General features: G+C 43.6%; 1 protein-coding gene across 1 annotated transcript in view; it reads right to left on the minus strand.

The window, feature by feature from the left end:
* Positions 1 to 7260: 7260 nt before the first annotated feature.
* MINPP1 (multiple inositol-polyphosphate phosphatase 1) overlaps positions 7261 to 27039 on the minus strand; it is a 38040-nt gene continuing 18261 nt past the window's right edge. The window contains exons 2-5 of the mRNA XM_009637540.2: positions 26593 to 26779; positions 25564 to 25661; positions 23607 to 23740; positions 7261 to 10760 (exon numbers count right to left, since the gene is read on the minus strand). Of these exons, the coding sequence (XP_009635835.1) occupies positions 10361 to 10760; positions 23607 to 23740; positions 25564 to 25661; positions 26593 to 26752 (792 nt within the window). The 5' untranslated portion in view covers positions 26753 to 26779 and the 3' untranslated portion in view covers positions 7261 to 10360. The remainder of the gene's footprint in view (positions 10761 to 23606; positions 23741 to 25563; positions 25662 to 26592; positions 26780 to 27039) is intronic.

Raw genomic sequence — 27039 nt, forward strand, 5'->3', positions numbered from 1 at the left:
AACTGTGTGCCTGTGTCCCTTAGCAAAGGAACAGCAAGCGATATCTTCTCCCATGAACCTCGAACATCAACTGAATCACTGGAACAGGCAAAGAGCAATGACCACAAGCACATCCTCAGCACTTGCAACCCAGTGGAGTTGACCAAACAACCATGTTGCTCCTGGCAGCTGTTGCAAGGGAAGAGAGACAAAGTGAACATCTTATGTTGTAGTGGCTGGGCCCAGCAGAACTGACGTTCTACCAGGACATTTCATGCAGGGCCACAGGTATGTCTCGACACACGATTGCCTGTTAGCTCACCCCGTGTCCAACAGGAAGGCAGATGACACCAGCAGGCCAGTGGTTCACATCAGCTCAATTCCTAAGCAGAGCATACCTGGGTTGTGCAGGGCCCTGTGTTTTTAAGTCTTGGATGGCACTAGACTGAGCATGCGCCTCCTCAAGGTGTGCTTCAGTGATCCGCTCTCCCTCCCTCACAGTCCACCTTTCAAAAGCCATTCAAAATTGAAAGAATACAGGGCACTGAACCACAGCAACAACTATAAGGCATGTTCTGGTTGTTGAAAAGAAACCAAGAGACTTGACTGAACAGCAGCTTTCCTGCTCTGAGAGTTCAGTTCTGTTCAGGCTTCAGCAGAGCACCTCACCTGGAGTTGCACTGCTGACCCAGCCACTCGAACCCTGCGGTCGGTATAAAAAGGGGAGATGGAGAAAGAAGAGGATTTTGTTTATTTGTTCACCCCGCTTTGGTGCAACAACATGACCTATACCGCTTCCCCTGTCTTTCCACCTGGGTTTCCACAGGCATCTGTGGAGACTTTGGCTCAGACCTCAGCTCATCTCTGCCTGAGGCGATGGGAAGTAGTGCAGACCACAATGGGCGCTTCCATTCTCCTCCTACACAAAGGTCACCCTCTGCTCAGCTTTTATGAAGCACCTACATCCACTTAGCCACCCACCCGTTATGCTTCCCCATCCAATAACCTCCTCTCGCCCCAAGCCCACCATCAGGCACAGCCGCTGGACTTCCACAGCAAGCCAGCCGAGGTCTTTCTCTGCTGGCCTTGGAGCCACTGTTTTACGTCATCATCAGAGAAAAGCGAGTTTGGGGCACCAGGAGCACGTGGCAGCAAACAGGTAACCGGCTCGGTCAGATTAACTGCTTGGGAAGAACCTCAGGGCGTACAGGAAAGCCTCTTTCTCAAAACGGGTTAACAGCCCTGTAACTTCCAGCAGGATCAAATGTCAGTTGACATTCACGCTACAGCAAACTAAGTGGCCCCAATAACCAGGATACAGTTGAAAACAACCTGAAAGCTCTCCATTGTCATACAGGATGGAAACAATTCCTCATTTACTGTGAAAGCTGTCTCGTCCTGTTCAGTTTTCTGATCTGAAGACTGCACGTGAGAGCTGAAGAAGTAGGTCACATGAGCCTCCGCAGTTAATTCTGTCTTGCCTCATTCAGCTGGAAGCCTGCGGCTCAAAGCACCGCCTCCAGATTTGGCTTTTACACCCATCTCGAGCCCCACGCCAAAGCTGGTTTGAATCAGCAGATGCAGCACCTTCTGGAAAAAAATTAAAAAGGACTTCAACTTATCAAGAACCGATTTGATTTACCACCTCTTTCCTGTCCAACCAGGGACATAGGGCACACGGGCACTGAACAGTCAGGCCATGTCATGCTGGGAGTGGCGTTCCCTACCAATTTTGCCCAGCAAAGTTTTGCGAGCAGGAAGCACGGAGAAAGGGGAGATCTGCTGCGGGGCAAGGCAGAGGCATCCATCTCACCTGACCTTGGCCCCCCAGAAGGAAAGCGAAGGGGGAGCCTTCTGATAATAGCCATTGAGGTGCTGGATCATCAGTCCCTGAGGAGCTGAGCTGTAAACCCAAATGTCCAGGCTGGTGGATTCAGGGCTGAGCCTGCGCTCCCTACAAAGGAAGGGCACGCCATTCTTTGCCACACAAAGGCCTAGGAGGGCTGAAGAACAGCCCTGTAATTCTGGGTTATGTGAAATGAAATCCGAACCCCAAAGGCTTTCCTGCAAAGCCAAGCCACGGCAGGACTTTGCATATGCTTCATGCTCGAGAGGGCTGGAAGCACAGGGCCCCAGGCGCTGGGTTTTACACAGCAGTACTGGATCATCAGCACAGCGGACGTGCAGGCAAATGGAGAAGCGCAGAATACAAATAGTAACATTCTATATTATAAACGAATTTGCTATACGCAGATCCATGCACAAGAACTGACCTGTGACACCTGGTGAAAGCGTTCTGTAGCAGGAGATGGGAGCCAGAGCACAAAACCTCCAGAGTGCCACAGAGAACAGCCCTCAACCAACCAAATAAACAGAAAAACCTCACTTGCATAATGATTAACCTTCCCAAGAGGGAAGGCAGGGGAAATCTCGCTGCCAGCAAGTGAGCCATTCGTAAGACCTCATCTGGAAAACTGAGCACCACTGTGGTCATTTATGTTCAAAAGAACTGAGGTGAAACCAGAGCCAGCACACAGAGATCGGTCAGGTGAGGAGAGGTTAAGAGGGATCGACTTACCAGACCTGCAAAGCGAAGGCTGAAATGAGATGCAGCTGGCATCTCCAAAGGTACCAGGCAGGTCATGAGTGTATGCTGGAAGACAGAACTGGGACACAAAGGCCAAGTATAAAGTTAGGCTGGAAGTCGAAAGACAAAGGTTTTCAAATCTCTCTTTTGGCAGATATACCAGGAACCAGCAGCTTAAGGTTTGGTTTTTGTTGGGTTTGGGTTTGTTTTTTTTTTTTTGAATCAATAGGTGGATGCGGTTGTGAAAGACTTTCTGTAAATGGTGGCTGTGGAGGACGCATGACAGCCCACGGCAGCTCCTCCCCGCAACGTCAGGACAATTGCGGGGCCTCCCTCAGAGCAGCGCCTTTCCCATCTGACTAAGAGTCATCATTTCTTTCTGTAAGCTGAGGAGTAATGCTTCCCATGCATTAAATAAAATACATCTAATTAAAAGCATTAAAATAAATAAGCACAACAGAGCATTCAGAGAGGATTAAGAGCCTGGGCTTTGGCCAGAATCACCTGGCCAAACTCTCTCCTCTGTAAAGGGGAGGCCGTGATTACAGACACGCTGCTTGACTTCGACGTCCAGAAAACACCAGAACAAGGCTCACACTCTTTGTGGGCACGAAGCGGCCAGCGCCGAGGTCAGTAATAGCTTGCAGCGGCTGCCCAGTGCCAATCGCACTGCGAACTAGCCAGTTTTGCTCTACAGCAGAAATGAAACCTGGGCAAGCTGGACTATGAGGAGGGCTAGAAAGGCCTTGGGCTGCTGTTTCAGATGACACGGCTAGTGACGCCTACACCCATAACAGGCAAAGAAAGCAGAGGTACAGAACTTGGAAATTCAGGCATAGAGGATAGCTCACCCTCCAGCTGGAAAAAGGCATCCAGCAGAGCCCTGCCAGGGTCAGATCTGTGCCCAGCACTGTTCAATATACAGGGGACGAGGGAAAAATCAGTGCCTTCTGAATTTGCACCACGCAGTAGATGCGCTGAGCTACAGAGTAGAAAAACAGATGCCCCTGAGAAACCACCAGCCAGCCAGAGGGTGCCACAGAGGGTGGGGGATGGAGCAGAGGACCTCTCAAAATCTCCTTCTACCTTATTTTCCTATAACGCCAAGCTTTGAAGCTGTGCAACTGATTGTTTAAAAAAGTATTCCCTCTACCAGTCACCTCTCATAAATTTATTCTGATGAACCAATTATTCATGAAAAATTACCATAATTAAAAATACAGGATATTGTAAATTCATAAACATTAGAATATTAAATTGTTCCAATTTTTACAGGTATTTTTACACAACCAAAATACTCAAGAGAGCAGTAAATAGCCTCTAATAGCGAGAAGAAGGAATACTTTATACATGGGGGGGGACACTGTCGTCTTTGAGAAGCAACCACAGAACACTGGTTGCTGGTACTTTTAAATACTGTCAGGAGTGAGATGCAGGTACCAGCGAAGAGCTCCACACATGCTGGCCTGATGCTCACCACCCATCAAGGAAAGAAATGGGATGCTATTTGGTGTGGGCGGTGCGTCAAATAAAAATCTAGAAAACAAGAATCATCATTTTGCCCCTTTTCGAGTCAATGGTGCACCTTCACCTTGAATACTGTGTGCAAGTCTGGTCCAGTACATGTATTTATAGGCATGGGGTAAAACTGAACCAAAAATAGCAATAGCAATGATAACAGTTATAAGGACAGAATGATTTCAGCACAAGGGACAAATATGCAAGATGGGCCTCTCCCATCTGGGAAAAAGAAAATACAAGCCATCAGTAGCACAGGCAGGATGAAAAGAGATCAAGTGTTTAACTCCTCTCCCAATAAAAAGTGCTCCAAGGAATCAGACAAACTGCTGGTGTTCAGGAAAACACAACACTGAAACAAGATCTGTATCACCAACTCCCGAATACATGCCAAGCTTTACCATTTGCATATGGCAACTAACTCTGCTAACAGAGTAGGTCACAAAGCTGTTACTGCTTTTAAAATCACGGCTCCCAGAAACACGACTGAATTTCCAGTCTACCTGCCGGCAGGGTCAAATGAAATGAAAGGAGCCGGACCTTCACAAAGCCCCAGCCGAGCTCTAGCACCCGCCACATCCCGTCACAAGGCACAGCTGAGGCTCGGGGTTCCGAAAGCAACCGGGGAGCCATGTAGGAGAGAGACTGATTAAGAGCTCTACATAAAGCGAAACGCAAGCCTCCTCTCCTTAACTCAAGAAAGCCCTGTAGCCACAAGTGGCCAGCAATCGGTCGGGTATGGGGGAGCATTTGCTCCATCCCTATGCGTTTGCTCGGGCACCACATCCTACCACAAGCCAGAGGTCACCAGGCCAGAGGCCTGGCCCGGCCTGGTTCCTCTTTCTGGGGTGCATGCTTTGCTTCCCAGGACCAGCTGGGCACCTTCTGTTTCCGTAGGAGGTTCAGAATTCGTTACCACATCCAGTGGAGCGTTTCAGAGCTACAGGTCACTAGCGTGGAAAAGCTGCAGAGCTGTTCTGACCCCTAGATAATAAATAATAATAAAAAATCAGTAGTTCACCTAGCTCTTTCCATCCTAATCCTTCAACAATAATCCCTTCCCTGAACATCAATTAACTGGTTTTGTTAATTAAACACAGTAAGAGGTGTGCTCAAACCTTTCAACAGAACTTCAGAAAAAACACTGCTTGCTTTAAACCCTTTCTCAAAGGAATTGTTTAAAAGAAAAAAAAAAAAATCCTCCACCGTAAAGACCACATGCTGCCAGCCTGAACCTCCCTGCCTCCTCTGTCTTGACTTTCAGTGAAAAATCTCTTTCAAGTATTGAACTAAGCTAGAAAAAAAGCCCTAAATGCAGGTTAATCTATATATAATCCTCATTTTCCACTTCTGGAAGCAAACAAGGGAGGGGAAAAAAGCTGTACGGCCTTTACCAACATCTACCTGTATCAGATCTGGATGCAGAACCCAGCTCTGGCCTGGCGTGTATTTCACAGTCAACGAACACCCTCTTCAAAAACCTTATCAACATTAGGAACAAAGCAATTCAGAAATAGTTTTCTACTTACTGGACCATAAATCCTGAGAAATCAGGCATGAAAAAAGCACTCAAAAGCCGAACTGGATAAACAGGAGTTGCTGAGTCTTCACGATGAAGATTAATTTGAAGGTGGCAGCATATCAAAGACAGAACGCACCCACACACCCATCGGTCAAAGCAACACAAAGAACAGACGGGACTTTTAAAACAAAGAACCCCCCTACATCACGCACAAAAGCAAAGCGTGGCCTCACTATCACATGACGATACGGGTGTCAAAAGTGCGGCTGGCCTCAAGACAACAGATTCATAGGAGGAGGAAGAAGGGTAGGTGGGAAAAAAAAAAAAATTTCCCCAGAAATCTTAAAAGTTATGAGTGCTCCCTGGCTCAGCCACTCCTGGCGCCTCGCTTTGGTGGGCTTACCAGCACATACCATTTGTATGAGAGACCTTCACTACAGTCCGGTAAGGTCAGTCCTTAGGATGGCCAGGTTTGAAATCACCCTGCAATCAGGAGAAATAGTCTGTAACTTAGGGCCCAAGAAAGCAAGAATTCCACAAGCCAAAGATAAACCATTATTTCTGCCATACCAGCAACTGCAAGCTAACATCTGACAGTACCGACTTCCTTTTGAGAAGTTAGCGGTGATAGTGTTCTTCCCCAGAAGGTTACTCGTGGTTTTGGTATTCTAATTTCAGAGACATTTTAGTCCTTCTCCCATGACTATGCAGTCTGGGGTTTTTTTGTCTGTTTTAGAAAACAATTGATGCTGGTTTTTTTATTTCAAACCATCTTACAGACCAATAGTTCTGAAAAGAAAGAAACAGCCCTCGATCAAAGATGATGCCATTCCAGTCGCAGCACATGAGTACACTGCAGGCAAAGCTTAATTTTTACATACAGGCAATCAGAGAATTAACAAATTAAGTAGCTAATGGATACTCAATAACGAGGATCTATTGCCAAACACTTCCAAGAAATGACAGCTTAGGAAGTATTGCACGATGTATGTTTCTAATTCTTGGTCAAATCAACAGTGTCAATCTCTTATTGAGAGTGCAATAGCGTTTAGAGAAATAATACTGCAGCAGATTCTGGACTGCACAAAACCACATGTGCAACCCTCGCTCCACTTCAAAATGAAGGACGTTTCCAGACATTTGCATACTACAGTGATACCTGCAAAAAACCTCGCGGGGAAACTATCGCTGTGTTTAAAACCAGGGCTCCTGCAAACAAGAGTAAACTTTCACTCACCTCAAAATGTGAGAGTAAAAATCTAATTAAGGCATTTAGTACTAATCACCAAGCAATCTGATGACAAAATCAGACACACCAATGCAAGTCATAGCAACCTACCAAATGTATTTTGAAGCAGAACACAGCCGTGATACTGAAGATCGTGTCATTATTACTGCTCATAAAACAGTGATGAAGAAAGTGTGCAGTTTTATTTCACAGCACTAAAAATCCCAAACAAGTGCTCAAAATTCATCCAGTTAGTACACAGTATTACAAATTCGCATTGCGTCCAGCAATTCTGACAGCTCAATGCTAACCAGAATTACAGCAGCAGTACTTACAAGGAGGAAAAAATTAATTTGCCAGACAGACTAGTTACGCTTTAGACATTTAACAAAATAAAATACATTTCAAACACATTTAAGGCCAGCATCCAAGAACACTGTCGGTATTTTTCATCAATGAAAGCTTCCAGTTTGAGGAAGGTTGCAAACAAAGTCCTTGACGGATGACTGAGATGAGGTGTTTTGTCCAGAGCCACAGGAAGGAGGAGAAGGCATTATTTTTCCTGCAGGACTTTTTCAGGATGTGGTCATCTGCAATGCCATGAGATACGGCAGCCTGTCTGAATGCTGCTCACTGAGCTAGTGCCCAACTGCATGGAAATATTGTGATCCATTTTAGTTTTCAGTATATAAACAAATGTATATATTTACTAAATAAAAGGGTCACACTGAAGTCACCTCCCTAATGGTAAGAATCAGTCACAAGTGCCTAGAACATTTACATGTCCAAACACTTCTATTGCTACAGTTGTGCAAAGTTTCCACATTCAGCCTCTAATTCTGCCAAAGGAGTGAGTCAGCACATCCTTTAAATACAGATCAGAATCCAAACAGCACACGTTCCTTTCCAGCTCATTGCTGACAGCCACTGGAGTTGTATCGGGTATGCTGGAGGTGTGACGGAGCTGCACTCAAAGCAAGATAGGAAACAGCCCCTGAAGAGTCATCCCTGCAGCCCTTTGCACAGAATTTAAGCATACAGCCAACTTGGTAATGCGGAAGCAAATGACGCCTCGCTGTAGGAAGAGTTTTTTGGTTCCTCCACCTCATCTGGCACATGATCAAAAAAAGCAGTCAAGCACAACACATTCCTCCTCCATAAGAAAGAAGGATGTAACCTTTAACAAACATGATGTCTTAAAATCAGCCTCACTGAACTGACAAACAGAGATCCTCCGTCCAGCAGTCAGGCTTTCATCCCTTCTGTTTAAATCGTGAATCACCAGGGGATGACTGACTCACAGAAAAAAAGAATACTTGTTCAAAGGTGGATTTTCTCATCCTTGTTTCTGCTATTTACCAAACTTAACCGCCTTTAAACAAAGGTTTGTTTCTTTGTAGCTGACCTCACATGTTGCAATAAAGTTTGTAACAGGCATCTGTCACAGTAATCGTGATCAGTTGACTTAGCCTCAAGGTAGGATCATGTAAAACAGGAGACATGCAAAGCTGATACAGCAGTAGAAGTCATATGCTGGGGCTGACAATTATCCTGACCTATATTCCTACACTTGTTTCAGCATCGATACTCCTCCCTGGCCATTTCACCAGTTTCAGGAAGAGAGCTGCAGAGCTAAATGCAGGAAAGCATTTCACCGGGGTGTTAATGCTGAAATACCCACCAGTTTTAACCAGTATCTGCAGCAATCAGAACCTTGGTCTCCACAGAAATCAGTGCGTCAATGAAACGTCCCAACATAGGGAAGAGCTCTTAACTCAAGAGTGCAATGGTAAAAAACAGGTTTTCAATTGCTCTAACTTACAGATATGTAAACCTTAAATGCTTTTATAAAAGCCATATTAGAAACAAAAGTGACAGAAGCCTAAATCCTCAAGAAAAATAATAGAAAAAATACACTAAGTTTGACTCCTCAACTTTGAGCCAGTTTGGCTTTCTCTTTCCCATTTTTGGGGCAGTTAAGTTCCCAGTTCTGAAGGTGAGCCTACAAAAAGAAGTTACCCCGCAGCAAACGAGGGTATAAATATTTATAGTGCACCTGATACCCTGTGGTAATCGCTTATACCAACTCCCCAGTAAACACAGCAAATTATGCCCCACTTCACCAGGTAAGCTCTGGAACACTCGTTATAGGATGTGGGTACACACTTCAAGAGCTACCAGCACCATAAATCCACACCCTCATTTGCTTTGCGGCAAGTTGTTCACACAGCCATTCCCTTCTGGGCATTAAAGGCATTTTTATCTGACTTAACTGCATTTCAGACCCTTCTGGACAATTATCTTCATCGCATGGCAGAGCTTAAACACTTTCCAACTGTCAGTAACAAGTGAACCTACCTTAAGTGCAGTTGCTTTAAGGCGTCACCAGTACTTGTATGCAGTTAATTTCTTTAAAGCCAGCTTCATTTCAAGAACAAGGTGGCATATCAAATGCATAAGGCCTGCATAAGTGACACCACATTCGGTGCCTTAAAGCTAGCAGAAGTCAAGTCTCAGCCAGACACTTTTTACAGTCCAAAACCTGCCTGGATTTAGGGTTAGCAATGATCCCATTTCAAGGAGGGGGCTGGACTGGAGTCCTCCAGAGGTCCCTTCCAACCAGAGCTGCTAGGAAAACTGCCAGCACTTGGACAGGACCAAGATGTTCCTAGCCATAGCAGAGCCGAACTTTTGGCCCTAGGCCAAGCCTTTAACACAAGAAAGTGATGGTGTCAAGTGAAAGGACACACCAGACTACCGAGAGAACAACCGCTGCATCTCCCAGAGCACCTTAAAGAAAGAGTGGCTACATCCCACTCCTGCAATATTCTTTTTTTTTTTTTACTACTTTCTTTTTTTTAAAAAAAAGATAATTTACTTACCCTGAAGGCTAACTTGCTATGCGGGATGGGTCGATGATGGACCCTTTTCAAGCAGATAATGCATGCAGGAACACTGCAACTCCTCCTGCTTTAAATGCCCAAGAGAGATGTTCCTATGGTGCTGTCCAGGCAGAAGTTGGGCAGTGGAGAAGGACTACGTACCCTCCCCCTTCTAGAAGCTCAGGAAAAGGAGCAAAAAAGCTCACAGTTCTGAATTATTTCATGCCTGCCACAGGAAAACAGTAGCTAGCAAAACAGGCAGTGCAGCAAAGCAATACTGAATCAGTCTAACCACCTTCACCTCTGATAAAACAGAAGTCGCCCCAGCTCTTAAATCCATCTATGGCACATTCATAAGAGGAATGACCAATGAAATTACTTATTTGTACATATAAACATACAGGTACACTTCATCTTGCATCACATATTTGCTACAAATGCTCAGCAACATCCCTGTTACAGCATTTGTTTTTGTAATTCTGCTTACGTAATAAATAAACAGTGCATTGAGCTGAGACTGCCCATCAAATCTGCAAGTTTAGAAAGTCGACATGGCAGCAGCAAATCATCAGAAGCGCCTGTTCACAATCTCTGTCGAATGGAACCGAGATCAATTTGCAGAACACCCACGCCACTTCATTCCCTCAAAGCTCATCAACAGCAGTAATATTAACTTTTGGTAATTCACACTCGTCTTTGAAGTGGCAGTTTTCCAGGATGTCCTTGTAATAGTCCTTGAGGTCCGCGTAGGTAGAGATGGTTTCATTTGAGTGATGAAACGACATCAGTTTTTCATTCAACAGCATCTGCACTTGATACTCTTCTTTAGAGGTTTTCACTTGGTCGCAGTGGTAAAGCACAAATACCAGGTTGGCTGCATAAGGCACGATCTGGCCACTGCGGAATTTCCGATGCGTTTGTCTGACGTAATTGTTTGCCTTGAGAGGCTCATCATCTTTGAAGAAACCCATAAGGGCAAGCAGTGGCTGAAGTGTCTCTGCATGCCCAACTTGTACAATCAAAGGTGAAGAAATGGGTTTTGAACTAAAAAAGAAAAAGTGCAAACGATGAGCAAGAGCCTGTGCTTTAGAACAAACATACCAACATATTGCACAGCTGTCAGCAACAAAGGCTTAAAGTAGACTTTGAACTTGTTTTCCTCCAATGCCAGATAAAAACCTGTTTGGGAATGCCAGTATCTTACAGACTTTTTTTAAAGCATCTAAGATTCCTAAATTTTGTCCCAATTTAAGGTATTGGCTCTTACATAAAATGTAAGAAGTTGTGCTAAATGCAGTTAGGCTACAGCTAGCGCCTAATATAAATATGGTAAACAAAAGCCAGAAACAGACTAATAGTGTGTGTCCATATACTCAGTAAATCTCTCCAACTCCCTGTGTGAACATAGTCACTTGTGCTCTTCCCAGGAAGATCCAGTGACCGTGCTACAGTTCATATACTGGGTTTGGATTAAATATAAGATTCCCGTTAGGAATTTGTGAGAAGGGCAGCAAATCACCAAGCCAGCTGCAAGGCTCTTAACATACGAACAAATTCAAGCCCTTCATCGGATGTGACAGAGTCCCCTTCCACTGTCGGCACGTGGGAAGGTTCGAGGACATGGCAGTAACTCACTATTTCTGTAACACAGATCCATTGCAAATACATACAGCCAGTCCCCCATCATGGGCTGTGTTTGCAAAATATCCCTGAGACTTTTTTTTTTTTTTTTTTTTTTTAAAACAAGTAAGATTTTTACCACAAGTTTCATAGATTTGCTTTAATACAAGCCTATGGCTAAAATATAGGACAGAATTGATTAGAGTCAGTAATGTTCCTTTTTTTTGTTGTTGTTGTTCCCTGGCAGACACAAAGTACCTGAATGACAAAGCATAATGAACTATTAAGTGAGATCATTCCAGGACAGAATCCACTTCATGAAGACCAATGCTTTATTACTAAAACATACCCTTTTTCTTTAGCTATTCCAAATACTTCAAATGACACAGAATTTTTAAAAGTCTTTTTAATAAGCTTTTTGCCTAAATTAATCCAAGGTGAAGCAAAGAGAAGCCCCCACATTATCATCATTTTAGACCTGGAAAGTTTTAAAGTTTTCAGCATTAATTTTGCTGGATTTGAGGATCAAAAACCTTTTCCAACTGCCATAATAAAGGGTGAGTGACAATTCAGTTTCAAGATGAAAATTAAGTCTAAGTACAAACTTATTGGCACATTAAGAAACTACATTAAACCCCTACTACCCTCTGACCTAACTACAACCACACGGCTGCCTGCACAAGCAAACAAATTACTGCTTTAACACACAAACTGCTTCCCTCCCTGGCACGCCACTGCCAGTGCAGGATTTTAAGGAGTGTTTCTAGCCTACCTCTATGGCCACCAATGCTTTTAACTGTGTATCATGCTAGAACAAGAATCATAATTTGATAGCAAAATACCACCAACTCCCAGCCCCCAGTAATACGGTTCAGCTGTTTGGACGGTACATCGGCATTTACCAAAGTTTAGTCTGAAGACAGGAATCCAGGCATTGGAGGAAAACAGTTGTCCCTCCGCAATATATTAGTCCAAAGTATGAGCAGGACTACTGCTATTACTAATTCTCAGGAATACCAACTAGCCAAAAAGAGGATTGTACTTCCTCAGCCCACAGGCCAGCAAATTAAGCTCCAACCTACAGTCTGAAGCAACTGAAAAATGGTTAACTGAGGGACTTGCCTGTCGATTCGAACTTTGATCAGATAAGCAGGAATTAGGATGGGCTCTGTACTACCAGCTCAACACAGCCATGGTGTTTGTGCAGTCCCAAAGACACCTTGCACAGTTCTGCTCCCTGGTGAGCCTGCAGCTCTTCTGACCATACTCCTTAGACATGTAAGCACATACAGGCACATACTCTCCCCTCAGGCAAAACACCACTTAAAAAAAAAAAAAACCCACCCAGAAACCTGCCTCTGCCTCCTGTTCAAAAGCAGCATTAAAACCACAGAAAGGTTCTGTATGGAGGATGTTACATTTTTCCCACCCATGCCCCTGCTGCACCCAGAGGTGTACATTCACTACAGCCCCTCTTCCAGCTCCTCCAAAATCAGTGGTTCTGCCTACCATTTCTCCCTGTGTTATTTATGACCCCTTCCCTCACTTTAAAATTGTAAAGCTTTTGGATCCTTCAGCCCCTTCCTCTTTCCTTCCCCCTCCATTCTTTGTTTCCTACTCATTCGACTAGTTCGTTTATATCCTCCCCCTTCACACACACCTTCAGGGAAGTATTTTTAGGTTTTAGGACACGTTCACATCCCTCCTGTCAGTCAACAGATAGGAACAGCAGCAAAATACAAAGGCCTATAGAAAACAACAGACGCTGTTTGTTTGACCTCCTGCAATTTCCAGCTCAGAGATCTCCTGGGCCAGTTGTAGCTTCAATGTAACGTAGGACCTGTCAATGCATCTTTCCTTTGTTAAATCTCTCCTTAAATCCATGTACATTTTCTAGCATGCACAACATCCTGTGGCAAGGAATTGCCCAGCTTCGCACAGTGCTCTTATGTCTGTCTATCTGTAGATGCATTTAATCCTTTTGACTTACAACTTTGCAGTAATACTCTTTCCAAATTGAGAAATCCTACCTTAGTCATCCCACAATTTTTCCAAATGAGCTATACCCTTTTAGATCACAGTATTATAAATGCACGGTACCCAAGATGGTAAGCTACATGGTAAATACACGCTGCACCCCTCATGCTCCATTTTCTTAATCCAAAACATCTGACACCTTTTCTAGTTAGATTCCAGAAGTTTGAGATACTTCCAGACAACTGTAACTACCTCAAAACTCAACTCTTGAGCAGCAAGTTATCCCAGGTTCTCCCTGACAGATAAGAAGATCATTTTTACCATGTGGATTACTTCACAGACCTGCAATTTTCAACCCCAGTTAGTTTCACAAGGTCCTTTTACAATCCTCCTAGTAGAAACCATTTATCTTATTTATCTTGAATAAAAGTGCTGCATTTGCAATGCCACTTAACTTCTCACCTCTTTTTCCCGGTCATTTACAACATGCTGAGCAGCCCAGATCCTTGCAGATTTATTTCCAGTAGCAACCTGCCTCTGCTAGAAAAAAAGAAATCAATCTGCTATTCCTACCCTCCATTTCTTGTATTTTTACTCATTTTTTACCCCTGTAAGGACCTTCTCCCTTAACCCCTGCAGCTTCATGTCTTTTGATAAGGAAACCTGTTGAAAGATGCTTGGAAACCATGACTGTGTCTCCCAGATCACCCTGTTTGTCTGCTTGCTGACGCTTCCCAAAAGCTCCAAGAGGTATGTTTCCCCTCCAAAGAGCCATACTGACACCACTCTGAAATATCATATTCATCAAGGTGCTTATCAATGCTAGCCTCAATCGTTATTTCTGCTAGACTGGCCTAGAATTCTGATTCTCTCCCGGAGCTGCTTTTTAAAGTTTTTTTTTCATTGTTCCTTTATTTAATTATTTGTTTTTAAATCATCACACCTGCCAGCTCCCACAAGCTTCTTGGCTGAACCCCACACGCATTGGCTGTTACTGCAGCTATTTCATTCAAGTTCTTTCAGCACTCTTGGGGGAGAATCGCCCAGCTCTAGCAACTCGGCACATTTTCTTTTCATCCCAGCTGCACGCCCTTACACACATGCCTGTTTCCAAATGTGGTGGTCTGTATTTCATAGTTTACTAAGCAAGGAAGCTAGTGATGTAAATATGCTGCTAAAATCTCCAAAACAAGTGTTACACAGGCATTATTCACCACACAGGGTTTGGATTTCACACACTTTACCCCACCTCCAAAAAAAAGATTTCAGAGCTGCAAAGTTAAAAAAAAAAAAAATTAGTATTCTGGCTATTAGGACTGGCTTTAAGCAAGGTTTGGCTTTACTTTCCAGCTGATGCTGGCAGGAAATTGAAATGGAAGTAAACCACAAAAAATATGGTTAACATCTTAGTTAAAAAAACCAAACCACCAAACAAAAACAAACCAGCAAGACATACATTTCCAAAACAGGAAACAAATTACAGCATATACATGGAGGGAAGTTTTAAAGAACAAGGAAAGGGAATCTCATGAAGGCAAAAGAAGGAATAAACAAGGTGCTCGTTCTCACTGCAACTTGAGGTTTTAATTTCACCTGCTTTTGTCTCATGAAATCCTCGTGCTGACAGGTCAAACCACCTTGGGAGACAAAACTAACCTCTCCCACTCACAGCTATCCCACAGTATTATTTTAACAAGGAGTAAAACTGTTCCCTTATGTGATATAATCCCGAGTTTTCAATAGCCTCTTTAACACAGTATACCTGGTTTCTCACCAGCGCTGGATACCTGATTTCGTTCTAAGACTACTCAAGCACTCCCTGTTCAGTCTCTGGGGTCATGACTCCAGTTCAGATATAGTTTCTTATCATCTAATAACGACAATAAAAGTCACCATCAAGGTTAAAAGAGCAAGAGTAGTATTTTTAATTATGGGGAAATCATGAAAGATTGCCTCTTCGGAGCATGTACACAGGCAAAGGTTACTACTGCCCCTACATTTCTGATAAAGACAGAAGCGCAAAGCACAATCAAAACACTGATAAATTCAAAACAGTAGCACAGGCTAATAAAATACTAAACAGAAGGCCTGAGGTTTCCACACTCAATCTTCTTTACAATCAATTAATGACTCAGCATCACATGGAAGCACCAGACAAAATTCTCAACTTCGTACTCTGGCAACTGCTAATGATCTTTCACTTTTTCCTCCCTACTGTTTAGTAGTAAATGACTTGGGAAAGCACACTAATCAGTAGAAAAGAAAAAAAAAAAAATCTCATTTCCAACTTTAAAGGGAGATGAAGAGACTGTGCATAAAAGGTTGACATAAAATATTAAGAGCTTGTCTGAGAGTGATTGCTGGCAATTGGTTTCATATTCATTTTATAGGACGCTTCCAGATGAGCAGAAGCGGCTGTCACTATGCAGAACATGAGCAGGGTTCACTGCAGAGATGCATCAACTTCGACTACTGAACCACCCACGCTGTAACCTTCTAAGAAAATCTGACCACAGCCGAAAATGAAGTTACTGAACAATGCATCAGCACAACTCCAAAAGCCAGGTCTCACCATGGAAAAAAAAGCACTGTGAAGAAGCACAGACGTGGCATTTATCATTCAGGCAAGTTCTAGTTCTTAATCTCAGCAGATTCAGGTTTAACCCTTTTCACCTAGAGATAACCCAAACCCCAGGAGACAGTGGGGTAAGAAGAAACATTTCCTACAGCAAAGCTTAACTGGCCAACCTTCAAAGCTCACGTAAAAATCCCTCCAACAACTTCAGAGGAGGTAAGTTTTAACAACTGCTAAACAAGCAAGCTTAGACTGCATTCTGTCCTTTTTCTCCCCTGTGTGAAAGCCTGGACAAGGGACTCAAGCCCCTCTATTTTCAGCTACAGGATGAATTCTCCATCCCTCCCACCTCCTTGTGTGATTTATTTCTGGAAAAAACAGCTGAAGGAACCCTAAATCCACAAGGAAACAGCAGAGATCAGGGAATGCAGTGGCAATAGTAGGACTCCAAGAGCAGCACAAATTCTTAGCAGTTGCTCAGAGTGTTATCACCAGTGGGAAAAGAAAAGAACAAAACAAATTTAAAAAACATAAATCCCACCAGTGGGAAAAGAACAAAACAAATTTAAAAAACATAAATCTGCCAAACAGTATTAAGTCCTCATGTGTCAAAACTTCCACCTTAAATAGTAGGACAGAAGACAGCTGTGCTCATTCCTTTCCAGCATCAGTACCAACACAACAAAATGCCACAAAGTTTTTCTTCTTTTCCAACAAGGACATGCATGAGCGCACTCATGGCAAAGGCAAAATTGAAAAGCCAAGAAGACTATGCAAAACTCATTTAAAACCCTGATTAAAAGGCAACAGCCCTTCTCTAGTCCCACAAGAGTTAATCACCCAAAGCTAACTAGGCTTCACTGCACTCCACCTCACAGCTTGTGCAGTTTCAAAGGCTCTTTTCTGAATGATCCCACCTCTCCCATTCTTACAGACCTCAGAGATTAAATGCATTACTGCAGCAGCATCCTGCCAACGCTAAGTGTTGAACCATCACGACGAGCCAAAGCCAAATCAAGAGGGTCATGCCACCTGTCAAACCCTTCCTGCCCCAGGTGAATACCAGTTAGATCAGTTCATTTGGGTGTTAGTTGCCTGGGTATCATTTTCCTTTGGTTTTTAATTCCTGAGATAAAAGGATATGACTCTATAAAAGTTGCTGAGATATCTTTTCAGAGCAATCCTGAGCAAGCAAGGATTAGGTAATTAATGTAAGGTGAAGCACATTCTGGGAGGTTTGAAAGGCACAAGCAACACTTTAAGTATTAGTGCTAGGCAGACAGATGAAAGGACATGCTCCCAGGGGAGGTCCCCTGGATTGCCCAGGTATCCGAGAGAAGTCAGCAAACACGCGCTCTCTTGAGAAATGCAGAAACAGGGATGCTGCTGAACGTGCTACAAGAACCTATGGAAAACTTCATGTCTCTACCTGGTTTCCCCAAAGGCACCCTTTAATCACATCAGAAGCCCCATCTTTGACAGATGGAGCTATCAAAACCAACGGTACAACATGATACAAAGCTGCTGTTCTAAACGTTTACCATTTACTAGTGAAAGTCATCCCATTTCTCTGATTTTCTGGAAATGAACACCTGCATATTTTTCAGGTGTACTAATGTAAACTATGTGGTCTATTGAACCGTACAGCTGGCACATTTTTCTGTGAATACATGAACATCTTACTACAGGGATCAGTTTACGCATCACAAGCGCCAGACCTGTTCTCCTCTCTGGAGAGATACACCGAAGTCAAGCAATTTTTTTCTTTTGCAAATTATGTATCACTATGTAATCAGTAGATGAGGTGACAACATCTAGTCCAGCAGCTTTCATCACAGGCTGTTCCAGTCTCCCACAGAGCCAGGGGACACAGTGGGGGCACCCAAGTGGCCCCATACACAGCCACAGGGAATGCCCACCCCCCCATGCCCTCTGAGAAAGGGACCCTGCGGGAAGCACAGTGCCAACACCTCTGACCCGGCTCCCCAAGAGCCGCTTCTCACCTCGAAGCAAGCCCACGTAGCACGCGTCTGGCTGCGTACTGCCCTGCACTTCAAATCACGTACATTACATCTCAGCTCTGCGACTGGGCGGGTGATCAAGCACGCTGCTTTACAGCTCCCACCGAGGGACGCAGGACAGCCTGAACCTGCCGATGCACCCGCAGAGCCAAGAACCTGCACTCTGCAAACACGGGATCCCAGCAGCAACCAAAAAGTTTTAATAAAATAAATGACTGAACAACGTGAATTTGAGCAAAAGGGTTTTTTTAAACCCAGTTATATCATTTCTACTGCATACGTGGAAGCTTTTTGCTCTGTTCCCTTTGTACATACTATAAAATGTGCAATTAGGGCACAGTAGTAAATGACTACAGAAAGGTTATCAACTGTGTTGTGAACTGACCTGCAAAGAGGAAGGCAAGTTACATGAAACAATAAAAGCTGCCAATGAATTGGCAAATTAAGCTGTTTACCTTATGGCTTAGCCTGGTATAACTAAAAAGATCACCTTCACTTGATCTTGAACTACACTCAAATTCAAGTAATTTTTAAAAGTACCTTGAACCTGCTTACTCTCAGAGGAAATCACTACATATTTTGCAATGTGTATGTGCAGCTAAGTTAGTATTTTTAATCATTAGCCACATACTTTAAATATTGAGATGGCTGCACAAAGCACACCTCCCAGCCTTCAGAGCCCTACGGTAATCCATTCAGACAGAACAAGGAATAACAGGTATTTCATATTCTCTTTTATGAGTAAGAAAGGCAGACTTGTTAAATATTTGAAGCTAGAATTAAAAAAAAAAAGTATAGAAGCTTTAATGAATAGTTGATATCCTTGAAGTATGCTACGAGCACTTTTCAGATCCACCCTGCCCAAGTGTGTAGCTGTCAAGGTTTTGTTTTGGTTTTTTTGAAATAAGATTAGCAGCTTTGTATTGCATTAACTACCAAAATACACTGTTTTCTCATCAACACACGCAGTTCCTGTTGGCAGAACAGCGTTCCCAGATCACAGGCGTAGGGCTCAGCTGGGCATCTCACAGAAACCTGAAGCTGGAAAGCAGTGCACATCTTTATCCCTTCTAAGTACAGTTTTCCTACCGATGCATACCCTACGCTGCAGCAACCCGCGACTGTAGCGCTTCCCCTTTCTCCTCCCACGTTCAGTGTCCCGGGGCTCCCAACAAGGCAAGAAGCCAGTGAGCAATGGGGTTGAGCTGGCAGTCCCAGCAACACAGACCAGATACACCTCTGGAGGAAGGATGGGGGCCTGTCAAGTCCGAGGTTATTCCTACCATCAGCACTACATTAGGTGTGGGGAAAAATAAAAATTGTAATAGGTTTAGGTCACTAGCCATAGCCCACGGATGAGCCACCAAAGAACTCAATGCTTCTTCTGGGAAAGGCAAAACTCATTGATTGCTCTTCTACATCCCGATGTCGAAGCGTCCCTAAATACCACAGCTTTGGGGAATTGGACACTTTCTAACTGTTTAAACAGATGCTGACTGGTAAGAGCAGCCTTTCAAGGGTTCTTCCAAGCAGCACAACTGCAAGCAAACATGCACGCACGTATTGCCACCTGGCAGCTGTACCAACACCATGAAAAGCAGGGATGCTTTCAGCAAGGCCTCAGCTCCAGTGCGGGGAAAACTCAACAGTTTAGTGAAGAGCATTTCCCCATTAGCTTCTCTGCCACACAGTTGCACAGCCTGGCTCTGTATTTTCTATCCATGGCAGGAAGACTTGGGAAAAAGGTAATTCTTATGTCGTCTCAAAAATGAAGTGCTTTATGGACTAAGACAACAAGTATGCCATTTCAGTACCACAAATCACCTGCTTTAATTTTATATTCAACTCTTGTGATAAAATTTTTTTTTGTAATTAAAAAAAATTTTTATCGAAGAGAGAGTCCTGGCCCCCAATCTCTCCCTAGAAACTGACCATGACATTTCCTTACAGACTGGTAAGAAGATATGGAGGAATGGGGTCCTGAAAGGCCCACTGCAACTGTGGGAAGGTCTGAAGGAATAGATGCTTTCTGCTAAAGAATTAACCTTTATTAGACTTCTGTACTTTATTGCTACTGAGTGTGTAGAAGAATAGGGTCCATGCATGGGCGTGCCAACAGTACGTGGTCACTAATACAACCACCGATAAATTCAACATCAGACCCAAGTTCCTGAATAGATATTCCAACACCTTGGCACCAGCTGTCTGTATGGGAACAGCGGACAAGAGCAATCACATAGTGAAAATCCCTTTCACAGCCCTCAAAACCATCTTGCTGTACAGCAAGACCTACACAGAAGAGATTATTGCTAGTTTAAATCAAAAATTCTATTGGAATTCGTATGATGAAAGATCCTAAAAATGTCTGCAACTTTTGCACAGCAAATTGAAGGTGGGACTAATTAGCAACAGGTATTTATTACCACTTTAAAGTTTTCTTAAGGATAGACTAATCAGAAGGTATTTTTCCCAGAAGGAAGAAAAGTGAGCTTTAATAAAGGTGACTAATAAGGCAACTAAGTTCCATGAGCAATCAGATTGCAAGGTCAAGAATCGCTTCATGGACGAAACAGGGTTATGATAAAAGCAAGGTTTCTCTTTTTAATTCAGCTGTAACTGGGAATGAAAACAGGAGGAAGCTATTGAATATAAACACTTAAAGTATGCTACAAAAAAGCAGCATTGCCAACACTGTTCTCCACTGCCAAGCCTGGAGCAGAACAGATAATCCAGATCCCTCAGCTTCCTGCTGGAACGAAAATGCTCCCCTTTCTAATTTTGGATAGCCCAATCTAAGCTTTGCAGCAAGAAAGGAGAGCTTGGAGCAAGGATAATGCTCTGGAAGTGAATCTGTTGTTCTTAAATTTTTAAAGCAAACAGCCAGTTACAAATCAACATTAAATATCGCTAAATTGAAACAACATTCCACCAGAAGACATTTTGTCATCACAAAGGCTCATTTTCTGAGTAATGAACTGCTGCGAAGTATTTAACCTGTTGCCTTGAAGTTGTACAATACCACAAAAAAAGACACTCATGCACATACATATGCACAACCAAACATTTTCTACTGTTATTAACAGAGGCATATTCTTTTTTATTTGTATGGTTTTTTGTTTTCATTTATACTCTCATATCACCACGGGATCCAGGATAAGTCTCCCTCCCCCTAGACGAAAAAGAATTAGCTGCACCTCCGCTCTCGAGATGGCAGGAGACACAAGCTGTTCCAAACGCATCGACGGTGGCAGGTTTCCGCACAGTAAGCGCACCAGGTTCCCCGATTCAGATTACAGTACAGTTTTCGGTGCTTTAAGAGTGCCACCTTACGTTGTGGGATGGCGTGACAGGCTCCTTTTGTACAAGGCCATGCACTTCGGAAGCCTTCAGTTCCTGCCTAGGATGATGCAGACTAAACAGACTGCTCACCCAGCTTTGAATTTTGCAAGATTTTTAGTGTCCTGATCCTTTATGCACACGCATAAACTCACAACCTGCTTCCCTCTGTGGTCGGCAACACAACGCAAAGAGCCCCGGAGATTGCAACCAAACTTCTGCAGACAAAGCTGACAGACGGGATGAAATTATCTCAGTCCTTACCTGCTCTTCCCCGAGAAGCCTGCTCCACCTTGTAATTTAGCGACTGCTGATCTAGATTTTGTCAACTATGGCTTTTTTTTTTTTATTATTATTAAACTTACAGCGATATATTACACACCATCGAGGCACACAGCTGCAACGAGTGCATATAATTTAAGTACTGAAAGGCTGCCACTGTTCAAAGAGTAAATTACACTAAAAGATGACTCTCCCTACACAAGTGAAGCTGCATTTAGAAGTTACTTCTCAGATTTCAGGACAGAGGGGTGTTAAGGGTCTTGCTCGTCTGCTTTTCTTTTAACCTGCACTTCTTCCTGATCTTCTCATTCCCAGTTCTTCCCTTCTCTGTTCGTAGGGGTAGACACAGCACAGGACAGAGGCCATCACAGCAGCGTGCCTGCCAACCCGTTCGCAGTTCATGACCTGTGCCCTAACATATTTTTCATTTAGCTCTCTAGTAGTACGCTCCCATCCTCAGCTCTCACTTCCAACCCTGTACAGCCCCCGTCCCTGGGCTCACGTAATCATTAGAGCAGGATCAAGGCACTAATCTGGATGCAAGCGTTAGGAAAGCCTACGTGTACATCTCAAAAGCAAACTTTCAAGGCATCTACCTTCTCGCATACTAAGCCAATACTCTGCTAAAACCAGGCACGTCTGTCTGATCTTCCAGGTGAATCCCAAAAGTAATTCACATAAACAGTACTTGTATTGATAACTCCACTTTAGATGAAGGAAACCGTGTCACATATTGTGTTAAACATGACCTCAATGTTCTTGTGTCACCCAGAGCTCCAGTGATGCACACAGGGTATCTCTCTACATCATTAGACGCATCTCTGTCTCTAAAGGACAGCAAAAAAGTCAACTGACTGTTTAAGAATTGTGCTTCAGCTGACTTAACACACAGCTCTTCTACCACTGTTAATGTCCAGCTTGGATCCTCAGTCAGCAAACTTTTAAAGGAAAAAAACTTCTTTGCTGTCTCTTGTGCTATAAAATGGTTATAATCAACTTTATGGATCATTCCTCCAACCCAAAACGTAAATGCTACTTAGAATTTCAGTCTGTCAACTAAAAGGAAATAACCCCATGCCTTCCAACAAGTTATCATGTAAAAAAAATACATACAGCCAGCCTCACATAGCCATGATTCATCCTTTTCTTTCTGAAATATCAAAGCCATTAATATTGTTCTGCTGGGTGTTAGGCAGATCTACTTTAATACATTGACTACAGAAATAAATTCCCAAGGATGCTAGGAATGCAAGAACATCCGCCACGTGTAACTAGTGTTTACGTATCCACACCAAAGCTGAATTTGCTGGTTATAAAGTTGAAGTTATTTATAAATTGGGTTCTGTCAAGTATTTAGTGGTACAATGTTTATACAATCTTACAGTAACATCCCTGATATTGTGTACATTTCCACACTTACCTGCTAAGGTATTAATCCATGTGATTAATCACCAAACCATGAATTCATAATTCCTCATTTTGCATGAGGAGCATGCACGCAGGCTGTAGATTAACTCTCATATGAATGCACTGCACTTAAGCCTAAAGCAGCTCTCAAAAAAGACAGATTACCAGCACATGACAGCAAGTGCAGGTAATTCTGTGACATAAGAGACTCAAATCAAACACATGCAGAAAGGAAGATTTCCATGCTGAAGTGCTTAAGTAACCAGATCACAGAACATATCGTGGGGATACTTTCAACCCTCAATCTTCCATTTTCACCACAGATGATTTTTAACAAGGATATTCTAAATGAAAAGCTCATTTTTTTTAACTCCATGGCCCCTCTTCTCAAACTGTGCAGGAAGCGAACACCATTATCAGCCACAGCAGCTGGCTGTCCCTTGAAGTTAAAAGGTGGAAATAGAGTAGCTGGGCACAAGAGCATCCATGGAAGAAAAACATACACTCTTTACAGTAATACTACTGCATTAAAAACCTGATTCTCTCCATTAAATTCTCCTAGCTTAAACTCTCCTAACATTGTTACGTTTGGAAGCACCTCTTTTCAGATCAAATCCAACTCAGCATTGACCAGAAAACTTGTAGCCAAAGCACAAAAGCCTTTTTATTTACCTTTTGCTCTCTTCCACTGCTTTGTCCAAATGCTGGAAGATATCTTGGAATAAAATGCAGCTGGAGCGACTATTGATGTCATAGCCATATCCTCTCTTCCAGTATTGCTTCAGGTCATTCAGGTATTCCAGTACCTAAAGTTAGAGAGTTCACAAGTTTTTATTATGGCACAGAGGGAAAATAAAAAACCCACAACCTGGAGCAATGACACTACCACACATTGCACGAAATCAACAATTCCTTGGCACAAAAACCCCCACCAAACATCAAGACGCCAGTTGAAACCGCTTCAGCATAAAACCAGACTCAACAGATCAGGCTAAAGAGCCACCAAACTCAGCATCTTGCCTCTGATCACACTCACAGTCAGGCCTAGGGAAAACAGCAGGCACATGCCCACAGGCTCCAGTCATCTTCAGCCCAGGGCTTTGAGCCCTAAGCTGGTTATCTACAAATTTAATAGACTTCAGTGGGTTCTCTCCCACAATAACCCAGTCTCCCCTTTGAACGTACCAAGTTTTAGCCCTAATAGTACCCTGCAGCTTGGCTACACACAGTGTTAAAAAAAAAACAGTCTGTTGTGAACCTGCCTGCTGCTAGCTTCATGTGGCACCCGTTAGGTTCTGCGCATGACAAGACAATCACTATCCACTACTTTTTAACCTTCATAAGGCAAAATAAGAAATGCTAAAAGATCCTTAGCTTAGTTAATCATTTTTCAGATGGCAGCAATCCCATAGCTTTAAGTGAGTTTGTCCATTTCTACATTCCAGAGATGTGCACAGATCTCAAAGACAGAACTGCGCCTTGGGTTTATGTAAGAGCACACAATGCTCCCCTTGTTCTCTGTTCCTTTTCTTACAATTCCTTGCATTAAAATGTGGTTTTTTTGGTTTTTTGTTTGGTTTTTTTTTTAATTTTTGTTCATTATTTTTACTGTAGCTGAGCCGACATTTTCATGGATCTATACCATCAAAATTTCACTTCTCAGTGGCGCAGTGGATCCAAGAGACAATCCACCTCGTATACGGAGTTTCAACTTCTTATCCCACATGCATCAGATCACAGTGAACACCATCTGCCACTGTACTGCTGTGTAAGCGGCCCTCACAGGGCCCTGTGCAAAGCCCCTCGAACTCCCTGTATTCCCACTACCCCAAGTAACTCCATATAACCAGGAAGCTTTCCCACCTCACTGCTACGTTATTTATAAATACATTGAACAGGACAGGTCTCAGCAGAAGTCCATGGTGACCTTCCTCCTCTGCGAGAGGAGAGCGTTTGCTCCTAACTCCACTGCCTACTCTTTAGCTGACCACTTACCCTCTCTCCCAGGTGTGCCAAGTTTCCTCAAGAGCCTCAAGGGGGCCTTACTGAGCACATTTTGGAGTGCCAAATAAATAGCATCACTCTTAATCCCTCTCTCGATCCCTTCAAAGGGTACATCAGGTACTTTTTGAAAGAAGAGGAACCAATGTAAGTTGCATTTACCTGGGTTCTACCAGTTTTATTAACAGGCATTAGGTTTAGAGATGTGACAGTCCCCCAAACAACACAAAAAGTCTCAGAGGACCTAGAATACTTCATCTGATGCCCTCTAGAATCAACGCATTTTATCATCTGATTATCATATGCAAAACAAAGCTGCCCAGAGCACTTCTGATGTTACGGAAATAAAAGCATATAAGAATTAAGCACAAAAGGAAAAGGCTGTTTTAATCAGGACAACTCAAGACTGCACCAGTATTTAAGTCTGAATGAAGATGGGTATTTCAGTCTTGCTGCTTGATTAATTCGGAGCTCTTTGAAGACCAAAGTGCTTTGTTAGACTGAAGAACAAGGCGCCACTTATTAACTTAAAACTTATTACCTTAAAACTTCTGACTGTGTGAAGTTATATCTGAACACTGAACGAAAGGCATCTTTTGAAGGCTCATTGCTCCCATTTAGCACCTACCTTGGCATCTTCTTCACTGAAGAGCGAGCACCACGGGGAGGTCACATTTTTTATAGCCAACTCGTATGAGCAGGTGAGAAAAGCCACTTGAACAAGGTCTGCAATAAACCCAACAAACAAGCAAAAGATAAAGCACTGGTATGCAAGTAACAACTTTCAACTTGTCTCTAAACCAAAATGGAATTACAACTGAGCAATAAAAACAATGTAATCCAATAAATAACTGCCAGTCCAAACGCCAAGCACCAAAAATAAGCGGTTTTCAAGAGAATTATTGCACAGAATCCGAGTTTCGGACTGCAAGCTCTCCACATTACACTGCTACAAGGGGGAAAGGAGAGCATTTCACATCAAACGCTGCACGCCTGCTGATGTACATGCCATAGGTGTTGACCGCTAGCGCGTCCTCATCGCCACAAAGGCCAGAAGAGGCAGCACAAGCAAGGCGTGTCTGTTCAACGCAGAGCACTCTGACTACCGCTACTCATCCTCCACGTTAGTGGCTGAGTTTGAACAGCGGCACGCTGCAACTTTGGGATTGCGGCTTTAGGGACACGCTGGCAACAATAGCAACACCTTTTTGCGCCCTCCCCCCACCCCACTTGACCACACAGGGAAATCTGGCACTTCTCTTCTGGAGAAGTGAAGTTACAACAGGGACATACCTGTCCACCCTTTCCTGAGGTTGTTTGTGTGTTTGAATTCTAACAGGTTTTACAAAAGCTACATCTGCTCAACAAAGCAGAATTAAAAGAATAACACACTTGTATTCCTCCAAACAAAGGCAAAGTTGATTTCATCTGTAGGAAAGATATTTTCAAACATTTTTTTCCTTCTGACCACTGACTAACAAGCATTCATTACTGCAACACCAATACACATTTGCAGCCTTATGGATTTAACTAGAGACTGCACATCTCCGATCCACAGCATATGTTAAATTACCTATTCTGCACAACTACACAGTGTCTCAGAAGTTGTTCTCAGCCAGACTCGGAGCCGAAGCCACCTGCAGCAGGCATCCATTACCTGCGTTCAGCTCCTCCACTGGCAAGCACAAGGCACTCGCAACCTTCTCCAAGACCTTCCTCATCTCCGGCCCCTCTTTGAAGGCATTCACCTGGTACATCGCCGCCTCGTTCTCTTCCACCAAGGCGACAAACTTGGCGCAGTGATCGAAAAACCGCATCAAGGAATCGTTAACTTCAACCTCTGCCTCTGAAAGCAAAGGTGGGCTTTAGGGACACAGCTGGGGAAGCACTGCTGTTCCCAAGGGTACTGGGGCCCGGCCACCCAGGCACTCTCCCAGGTACAGCCCCCCCCTCCCCAGCAGTGTCCCTATGGGGGGACGAGGGGTGCAGGGTCCCCCTAGGCCCGGGGATGGGGGACATGGGACTGGCCCCGGGGCAGCAGGGAGGGTCTTCAGCTTCCTCAGTCCTTCAGGGAGTGCTGGGGATCCCTCAGGGAAGGGGGGGG

Source organism: Egretta garzetta, unplaced genomic scaffold (genome assembly GCF_000687185.1).
Source record: "Egretta garzetta isolate BGI_Z169 unplaced genomic scaffold, ASM68718v1 scaffold234, whole genome shotgun sequence".
NCBI classification, from domain to species: domain Eukaryota; kingdom Metazoa; phylum Chordata; class Aves; order Pelecaniformes; family Ardeidae; genus Egretta; species Egretta garzetta.